Raw genomic sequence first — 10,576 nt, forward strand, 5'->3', positions numbered from 1 at the left:
AGGAGTTGGTTGACTTGTTAACATGTTCTTTTGTGTGTCTGTCTACCTTTGTATTTTGTGCCAGAAAGTATAAGGACCCAGAGGACAGGAACAGGTGTTGGGACACTTGTTCTAGCATTCATTGCATGCCCACAGAGGGTTCAACAAAGCTTTTGTTAATGATATGATGGTAACCCATTTTCAGCACACTACTCTAGTCAGAAGCGATCTCTTCCTTTGATTAATTATTTCATAGTGTCTCTAATACTTGCCATATTGTGTCTTTAATTATTATTTTATTTTTTGTTTATTTTTGTGAGGAAATTGGGACTAAGTGACTTGCCTAGTCATACAGCTAGGAAGTGTTAAGTGTCTAAGGAAAGATTTGAATTCAGATCCTCCTGACTCCAAGGCTGGTGCTCTATCCATCCTCTGCCCCTAGTTATTATTTTATCTATATTTCTTTTAGGCATGTGGGTCAGTGGGAACCAGTATGAATTTTGAAGTCAGAGAAGTTGTGTTCACATATTCATTACTTGTGTAACTTTAAACAAGGTCTTATCATTTCTGGACTGGACTTTAACTTTTCTGTGCCCCGATTTCCCCAAATGTAAAATGAAGGAGAATTTGACTAGAAGACCTCAAAAGGCCCTTTTAACTTCAAATCTGTGATTTTTATGACAGAAAGAATTTTAATATTTCAGACTTTGATGCTATGAGCATACTGTTATTTGAAGATTGCAACACCAGTGTTTACAAGGAATCCCTCTTGCTTTGGACATTGCACAAGACATCCTCTCTGATGGTAGTATAAATCATATACCCACTTTGAACTTATGTTGATATATATCTGAGATATTTATCAATAGCTAGTGTCTGCCAGACCTTTTTTTTTTTCCAGTTTTCCCAACACTTTTTGTCAAATAGTGAGTTCTTAACCCAACAGCTGGAATCATTGGGTTTATCAAGTACTATCCATTCATATATTAAAGATATTATGCACCTAATCTATTCTATTGATTCACCACTCTATTTCTTACCCAATACAAAAAATTATTTTGATGATTACCACTTTGTGTTGTAATTTGAGATCGGATACTATTAGTATTCCTTCCTTTGTATTTTTTTTTCATTGATTTCAATTATATCCTTTACCTTTTGTTCCTTCAGGTGAATTTTGTCATTAGTTTTTCTAGCTCCACAAAATTATTTTGTAATTTGATTGGAATGGCACTGAATGAGTAAATTAATTTAGGTAGCATTGCCATTTTTATTATATTGGTTCATCCTACCATAAGCAATGAACATTTCTCCATTTGTTTAGTGTGGAGAGTATTCTGTAAATTATGTTCAAATAGATCTGATGTGTTTCTTGGCAGGTAGACTGCCAAATACTTTCTGCAATTATTTTTAATAGAATTGTTCTTTCTTGAACACTGGGGAATGAGTGTGGACTACTTGTATTTTTGTTTTTCTTCCCATTATTTTTACCTTTCTAAATCTGATTTTTCTTGAGCAACAAGAGGACTGTATGAATATGTACACATAAAGTAGACATACTTTAACATGTTTAACATGTATGAGACTGCCTGCCATCTAGGGGAGGGGATGGAGGGAAGGAGGGGAAAAGTTGGAACAGAAGTGTTTGCAAGGATCAGTTTTGAAAAATTACCCATGCATATGTTCTGTCAATAATTTTTTAAAAAGAATTGTTCTTTCTTCCTGTTGGGTTTTGTTGGTAATATACAGAAATGCTGGTAATTTTGTGGGATTTCTTTTATCTTGCAACTTTATTAAAGTTGTCAATTAATTGAATTGTTTCTTTATTAATTCTCTAGAGTTGCTAATACTTTTAAATGATATCTATGGTCATTTAAAAGACACTGGCCTATCAATCCACAAAGAAAAAGCCAAGTGGATGAAAACTGTACATCTCCTAGATTACAGCATGCAGTTAGATGACTGATTGAGTTTGTCTATTATTACATGTCTTGAATTGATAGTTCCTGGACTATTTCTAATCAATTATTTAAAGAATATTATTGGATATTATGGGTCATGTTTGACTTTAAAAATGAGCAGAATCTTCTGTAGCCCCAGTATTATGTGGAAGGAGTAAATGACATAGACAGTAAGAAGAGGAAGAGGCTGGTAATTTTAAAACAATTTTTAATAATGCATTAGAAGATACATTCTAGTAGCACAAGGTGGCAAAATTGCAGTTTGAGGACAGAATGAAGGGAATTGCCTACCATGTTTAACCCAAGTACCACTGATTCATCTGACAAAGGATGGCTAGAAAGACAAGGATGGGCTTGGAGACACAAAGCAACTTGGAGAAAGGGCCTAATCAAGACCCAACTGCAATGCAGGTGGGTTACAAACTGATTTATTGTCTGATCTGACCAAAAAATGTAGAATTGTCCAATGCCTCCCAAGCTGTGCTGTTCTTGTTCCTGGGCACTGGGAATCAAGGTGTTCATGTTCATGGCTTGTTACCTTTGAAGTAGGAGTAGAGGCCCTGGGCAGTGAGACCTCGCTTTCCTCCCTGAGCCTGGCTTGCTCCTCCAAGCTGGGTGGTCTTCTGCCCATGAGTTTCTGATTCGCTTGTCTGTAGGCTTCTCTGGTCCTGCTGTTCAACCACTGGCTCCCTTGTCTGCTGTCTGTTCCACTCCTGTCCTCCAATAGAGGGTTCTTGGGTCTGGCAGTCATCACTCTGCAACCCTCCTGTCACGTTGGAACTTGTCTGACTTCCACTGTAGTCCTGTCTCCCAGACAAAGAGCTCCCCATCTGGCTGTGACCTTGACCTCTTGTTTGTTGGCTCCTTTCCTGGCCCCATCCCTGACTACTTCCTGTCTGGGTCTGGCCCCATTCCCCTGCTTGAGTCCAAGTCTGTCCCTCTACCACTGTTCCTCTTGTTATCTGGTCCTTGTTCTGTCCTTGGGTCTCTGTTCCTCTAGAGTGGCCATAGCCAGTTTCCCACCGTTGGTTGACATCGTAACCTGTCTCATGGTTTCTGTTCTGAGTTATCCCTGTCTGAGACTGACCTCCAATCATAGACTCATTTGACTGATGGGTCCTGCCTGGTTCTCTTATCTGAGAGGTGCCAGTGTGACCCTGAGACTGACCTCCAGTCATCCGCTCATTTTTATGATGGCTCTGATCTTGTTTTCCAGAGTGAGAAATATGAATATGGATCTGAGACTGATCCCCAGTCATGGTCTCATTAGACTGATGGGTCCTGCCTTGTTCTCTGGTCTGAGTGGTGCCAGTGTGAATCTGAGATTGACCCCCAGTCAGGGTACCACCTGTCTGATGGGTACTGCCTTGTTCTCTGGTCTGAGTGGTACCAGTGTGAGTCTGAGATTGACCCCCAGTCAGGGTACCACCTGTCTGATGGGTACTGCCTTGTTCTCTGGTCTGAGTGGTACCAGTGTGAGTCTGAGATTGACCCCCAGTCAGGGTACCACCTGTCTGATGGGTACTGCCTTGTTCTCTGGTCTGAGTGATGCCAGTGTGAATCTGAGATTGACCCCCAGTCAGGGTGCCACTTGTCTGATGGGTGCTGCCTTGTTCTCTGGTCTGAGTGATGCCAGTGTGAATCTGAGATTGACCCCCAGTCAGGGTGCCACTTGTCTGATGGGTGCTGCCTTGTTCTCTGGTCTGAGTGGTGCCAGTGTGAATCTGAGATTGACCCCCAGTCAGGGTACCACTTGTCTGATGGGTCCTGCCTTGTTCTCTGGTCTGAGTGGTGCCAGTGTGAGTCTGAGATTGACCCCCAGTCAGGGTACCACTTGTCTGATGGGTCCTGCCTTGTTCTCTGGTCTGAGTGGTGCCAGTGTGAGTCTGAGATTGACCCCCAGTCAGGGTACCACCTGTCTGATGGGTACTGCCTTGTTCTCTGGTCTGAGTGGTGCCAGTGTGAGTCTGAGATTGACCCCCAGTCAGGGTACCACCTGTCTGATGGGTACTGCCTTGTTCTCTGGTCTGAGTGGTGCCAGTGTGAGTCTGAGATTGACCCCCAGTCAGGGTACCACCTGTCTGATGGGTACTGTCTTGTTCTCTGGTCTGAGTGGTACCAGTGTGAGTCTGAGATTGACCCCCAGTCAGGGTACCACCTGTCTGATGGGTACTGCCTTGTTCTCTGGTCTGAGTGGTACCAGTGTGAGTCTGAGATTGACCCCCAGTCAGGGTACCACTTGTCTGATGGGTGCTGCCTTGTTCTCTGGTCTGAGTGGTGCCAGTGTGAGTCTGAGATTGACCCCCAGTTCCAGTCTCATTTGTCTGATGGGTCCTACCTTGTTCTCTAGTTTGAGTGGTACCAGTGTGAATCTGAGACTGACCTCCAGTTTCAGTCTCATTTGTCTGATGGGTCCTGCCTTGTTCCCTGGTCTGCCTGGTACCTGTCTCAGTCTGCCTCTGCCCTTGAGTTTTGTCTCTAACCTGCTGGATTCCTCTCTCCTGTTCTTGGGTTTCAGGCCGCCTATCCTGACCACATACTTGAGTAGAAGTAAAGTCTTGTCCCCGAGTCTGAGTCCCTGTGGTCAGGTTGTTTCTATTTTGTCCTGGAAATGTCCGCTCCTCTTCTCTATTCCTAATATAGTCTTGTTCTCTCTCAACTCTTCCTGTGCTGGTGTGATCATCTCTCATCTGCTGAGTGCTCCCAGGGTGCTGACTTCCTGGCTCTTGAGTTCCACAAGCTCCTTCAGGACTTTCATTTAGTGTCTTGTAGCAAGCCTGTGTCACTTTAAATACCAACAGAAGAAATTCTTTAAAATCCACAGTCCCTTTGGAATCTTCATCCAGTAGGCGGAAGACTTGGTCTACTGTGGCAGGATCATGGGGTTTCTGGAAAGAAGATTGATCTTTATTAAGCCTCCTTGTCCCTCCTAGTGAGTATATAACTTAGGGTCCATTCTGCCTTTTGCATTTTTCACAGGGTATAGATTTAGAGCTAGAATAGAACATCTAGACCAGAGGTTACTTATCTAGAATTAGTGAAGTGTTTTTTTTTAAAAATATGTTGATAACTGTATTTCAATATAATTGATTTCCTTTTACTTTTTTATATTTTATTTTGTGCATTTAAAACATGATTCTGAGAATAGGTCCTTAGGTTTCACCAGATTGTGCCAAAGGGATTTCTGACACACAAAAAGGTGGAGAATCTCTGTAGTAGGCCAAAACCCTCATTTTACAAATGAGGAAATAAATCTTAAGAGTGATTCATATGCCATCATACAGGTAGAAAGAACTAAGCTGGAATTTGGACTAAGATTCTCTGTCTTTGGGTAGCTTGAAGGTACAGTGGATAGAATACTGAATTTGAAGTCAGGAAGACTCACCTTCATGAATTCAAATCTGGGCTCAGACATCTCAGCTATGAAATACTGGTCAAGTTGCTTAGCCCTATTTGCCAAAGTTTCTCATTTGTAAAATGAGCTGGAGAAGGAGATGAAAAACTACTCCAGTAGCCTTGCCCCCCAAACAACAACAACAACAACAACAACAACAAACAAACAAACAAACAAACAAACAAACAAAACAATCCCAAATTGGGTCATGAAGAATTGGACTTGACTGAAAATGATTCAAAAACTTCTAACTTTAAATCTAGCCAAAGTGGTATCTTTCCTTGGTCCTTGAACCTTAACAGCAAGAAGTACGTTGGTACAATTGACTGTGATTCTTTGGATTTTTTTTTTTACATATCTCATCTTCCTGTGTTAATTAAATCACCTTCCACAGAATAGAATGTCTCATGAATACAAATACCCAAGTAAAAACAAAGTGGAGGCACAGCCATCAGGGAGAAATGCTTGGTCCTCCATAGGCCATACATGTCTTTCCCAGTACAAGGTAGATGTCAAATGAATAGGCAGATTGTAGAATGTTGCCTTTGAGACAATATCTGTGTTTAAACTCTAAATAATCTCAATACAAGGGAGTTAATTCTAGGCCAAAAGCAAAAGGAAAATTAAGTGGAAAAATTATGCTAGAACCTTTGACATGGCTTTGACAATAAGGGATTTCTTCCAGGATCCTCCCTTTGCTTAACATGGTACACTTCTAGCAGGAAATGGCTTACCTGATAACCTTTATATTCTGGTTTTCCATTGACCAAGTATCAGAAAAATTATCTGTGATTTCATTGGTTAAGAACTTCCTCCACCATCAACCCTCTACTTCTTCTTAGCCAGTTTCTGGGACAAATGTCACCTAGAGCTTTTCTGATCTTAGCTAAAGACAACTTAGACCACAGTAACAAAATTGCCATTGCTGTCCAATGTTTGAAGTTTTTCTAATTTAGGGGTGAAGCATAGGGATCAGAAGAGATATGTCTTACAAAGATTTGTGTCTCCACTAGAATAGACATTGAGGACCAAAAGTTATTTCCATGTCACCATCCAATCAATAAATTAACAGTTATTAATTGTTTATTTGAGCCAGGTTCTGTGCTAAGCATCAGAATCTAATAATTAAATAGTATTTTAAAAGCATTTTCTATATAGAGGACACTGTGAAAAGCATTTCATATACAGCCCATCTTACCTCTCCCACCTGGCATCCTTTTTTTTTCCTCTTCTGCTTATGGGACTACAGTTAGGGCTAAGAGGATGGGACTTAGCTGACCCTCCACAAATCCTTGGAGCATAAGATCTCCAAATGTAAATAAGCTTCCCTCCTTTCCCACCTGGCTCCTTTTTTCTTACCACAATGACATCTGCGAGCTCCTGCTCCAGGAGCTTTTTGAGCTCCCCACGGGTCAGTGTGGTACAATCACCCTCAGTTTTGGCATAACGGGTGAAGGCCTGGATGATCCCATCGATGTTTCCAAGCAACTGAGGCATCTTCTAGTTCAGGCTAAGGAAAGACAACATCCCACAACCTTCAATTAAAAGACTGGCTAGCAATCTCAGGCATAATTTTTGTTTCTGAATCATCTTCACTATATCAGTTAACCAACAAGCATTTATTAAGAGATGCTAAAAATGGTGGCTCCTGGGGCTCCTGGGGCTCCTGTGGCTCCTGATCCACTATATTAAGTATTGAAGATACAAATACAAAGAATAAAACAATTCCTGCTTTAAAGGAGCTTATAGTCTAACTGTAAGAGACAGGGAGTTATTCTAACTTGTAGATATAAAATCATAATAGATAGAAATTGGGAAGAAACAGCTTCTAGAACAGTGTAAGAAAAAACTTCTTAATGATTACAGACATTTGGCTCAGTGATAGAGCGTTGGGCCAGAGTCAGAAAGGTTTATCTTTTTGAATTCATCTCTGGACTTAGACATTTACTAACTGATGAGCAGTCTCGTGATTCTTGTTTGCCTTAATCCACTGGAGAAAGAAATAGCAAAACACTCTAATATCATTGCCAAGAAAATCCCTTGGACAGCATGATCCATACTATCATGAAGAGTTGGATACAACTGAACAACAAAAAATAGAATGGGCTGCTTTGGGAGCTGTTCTTCAAGTAAATGGTGTTATTTTTGTTATGATCATGACTAGAAGAACTAATACTGAGGTCTCTTCCAACTCTGATTCAAAATGAATACCTCTTTTATATTTAAGGGGAAATTTAGGCTTCTTAAATTCAAAAGGGGGAAGAAGATTCAAGATATGGAGCATCCAATGAAGCCTCAGAGAAGGAGTTCCCTAGAAGGTATCTTACTCGCTTTCTTCCCACAGTATGGTGTCCAGGAATTTCTATATCTATACATTAGATAGCAGCAATATCCAAAAAGCAATAAAAAACTACCACAATTTATTCACAAATAAGCATATGACCAAAGATCTTCATATGAATAGCTACTAGAATTATGCAGAAGTGTGGTTTTGGTTCAGAGAACTCAGAGATCTCACTTGAACATTTCTCTAGTATCCTGATAATCTACAAGAAAAGGGACTTTTTTAAAAAGGTGAAAGCTACATCAATAACTAGGAATTTGGGAATAAAGGTATAGCTAGATGAGAAAAGAGATTGTGGTATATGTATATCCAGGAGAGAAGGGAAGAACACTTTTTGGAAGTGAGCTTGAGTTTAATTAATACAGAAAGAAATGAAATTGGGGTAATGACAAGGTAAGAGCTGTTATCCTAGAACAAAAAATAAAGTTGGAGTTTTGGGCCTTAAAAGCTAAGACCTTAAAAAAACTAAAGTGAGTGAAAGAGAAAAAAGAAAGCAATGAAGTATGAATGATAGATAAAGTGAATCAGTGAGACATTGAGATGAAAATCATATGATCACAGATAAAGCCTCAAAAGACCAGAGAAATTGTAGCTTTGGAATTTTTCTCTCTGTGTGTCCACGTCTCTATCTCTGTCTCTGTCTGTCTCTCTGTCTCTATTTTCCTCTCTGTCTGTCTGTTTCTCTGTCTTTGTCTCTCCTCCTCCTTGAGGGTGTGTGTGTGTGTGTGTGTGTGTGTGTGCGCGCGCGCAAGAGACAAACAGAAAGACAAAAAGGGAAAGATATATATGGAAGAGGAAAGACAGAGACAAAGAGAGAAAAAAAGATAAAAGGTGGAGAAGGAGAAAAAGAAGAGGGGAAACAGGGAGTGGGGGAGAGAGACAGAGACAAAAAGAAAAAGAGTAAAAGAGAGAAGGAGAGAAAAAGAAATATTCTAGAAAGCTCATTTAGACAACCTAAGTTAAATAGAAACTCTTAGGTCTTCCCTAACCCCAAATCTTTCTTTTACTGAAAATAATGGATGAATCAGCTCATTTCTTCTAGTGGGGGTGAGGGGGGGGGGCAAAAAAAAAAAAAACAAAAACATTCACTGGCTTAAGTTCCTGGCTTAAATCTCTTTATAACCTTAACATTAACTTATAAAGATTGGCCATGAAGAAAATAGTCATTAAAAAAAGCTGCTTCTTTAGAAGATTCCACATATGCTAAAAACTCAAACCCCTTTGAATAAATTCCCAAACTCATCTCCCAAAAGCCATTTGAGTCCCACTTTTTTCTGAGAAGGCAGCAGTCTCCCTATTGCTATTATATAACTAGAGATGATAGCAGCTCCCAATGGACTTAGTTTGATTCAAAGAGTTTATGCTTAGAATAGTGTGGCAAAAAGCTTTGGCATTCATGGCCTCTAAGGTCCCATCCTGTTCTAAAAATTCATGAATCCGTGAATTTCTGGTGAATTCTAAAGATTTTAGAGGGTCAATAAAAATAAGAGATTTAGATGAGCCAGTTCTGACAATGTGCTCAAAAAGTTTCCAGACAAGTTATCCTTATTTTCTGGATTTGAAGCCCCAGGGAAGTTAAAATAAGTCCATTTGCTTCAGAAGCATCACTCCTATATATTCTCCTCTCCCACTTCAAGCTTAGCCTATTGAAAGACAAAATACACCTGCCTTGCAGCCAGCATTGGCCTATGGGTCCATTTCTGCAAATGACAGCCCTGAGTTTATAAGCACAATGTGCTAAAACATTTGTAGTGAGAGTAGGTTCCTCAAGAGAAGACTTACCTAATGCACAGGCAGGATGAGGCAATTGGTTGGAAAGCAGTATGTAGAATCCTGGTTGAAGTGAGATGAGGAACTTTTATAGGGGTTTTAATTGTGTCCGTGTCTTAGCAAGAGATACCCGCCCTACAGGATGGCCTGATTCATCCCAGGCCAAGCCCAGCCCCACCTTTTACCTTGGATCATCTCAGTCATTAGTAGCCACTGATGGGAAGTTCTTTTAGCAAATCCGGCCTGCCAGGTCTGGAGCTCTCTTCCTTCTCTTCCAACCCCCCCCCTCCCCCTGCAAGGATGAGGAACCTGCTTTTTGAGAAAGCTGAGCTGTATTCAGAAAGGCTCATTCTATGTAAAGGTCAGGCTGGGATTAAGATTCCTTAGTACATGATGTGATAAGAAAGGAATGAGAAGGATCCTCTAAACACCCCCAAAATTACAGATCCAAATGAGGGTCATCTTCTGACTACTAGAAATTTATTTGAAAGCAAAGATGTCATTTCTTAAACATTTTAAGGATGCTTCTTTTGGATTTGCCACTGTCGGAAGTTGTTTTGCTTATTTTTCTGGAATCAAGAGGAAATCTGTCTTTCAGCAACTTTTACCCACAGCTCCTGCTTCTGAGGTAAAGCAGAATAAGTCTATTATTCCCTTTCCCATATCATAGCCCTTCAAATGATTGAAGGCAGCTAGCATATAACAGCACGCCTGCCCCTTTCTTCTCTGTGCTAAACATAAGTGTCCTCAGTGGGACGCATCTGGCCCACAGGCCGTAGTTTGAGAACCCCTGTCCTAGAATGATCCTAGCCAGGGTCATACAGTGAGATTATGGAGAAATGAGACTCAAATCCAGGTCTTGTAACTTTAATCTAATGTTCTTTGCTCACACTATAGCTTCTTCTGTCTTTTTGTTATGATGATAAGTGATTATAACAAGATATAATTGCATTGAGAGTAATTTCTTTGAACTGGAGCCAATTGGAGCTGTTATTGGACAAGAAAGGAGTCCTTTCCTCCAGTGTCATCCGCTGACCCTTGAAAGTAATGATGGCAGCAATGATGCTAATGAAAAAAGAAAGATTAGAGCTTAGTTCTCTTCTCCTAAGTACCTTTTTCTAAGACTCT

General features: G+C 40.5%; 1 protein-coding gene across 1 annotated transcript; it reads right to left on the reverse strand.

Moving 5' to 3' along the window:
- Positions 1 to 2,131: 2,131 nt before the first annotated feature.
- Positions 2,132 to 9,559, reverse strand: LOC141539988 (uncharacterized). Its single transcript, XM_074263497.1, has 3 exons — positions 9,461 to 9,559; positions 6,694 to 6,844; positions 2,132 to 4,828 (listed from the first exon to the last, which is right to left on the reverse strand). The coding sequence occupies exons 2-3, from the start codon at positions 6,829 to 6,831 to the stop codon at positions 2,465 to 2,467; spliced, it is 2,502 nt and encodes an 833-aa protein (XP_074119598.1). The 5' UTR covers positions 6,832 to 6,844; positions 9,461 to 9,559; the 3' UTR covers positions 2,132 to 2,464.
- Between the last annotated feature and the right edge of the window lie 1,017 nt (positions 9,560 to 10,576).

This window comes from Sminthopsis crassicaudata, chromosome 4 (assembly GCF_048593235.1).
Source record: "Sminthopsis crassicaudata isolate SCR6 chromosome 4, ASM4859323v1, whole genome shotgun sequence".
In the NCBI taxonomy this organism is placed as follows: Eukaryota; Metazoa; Chordata; class Mammalia; order Dasyuromorphia; family Dasyuridae; genus Sminthopsis; species Sminthopsis crassicaudata.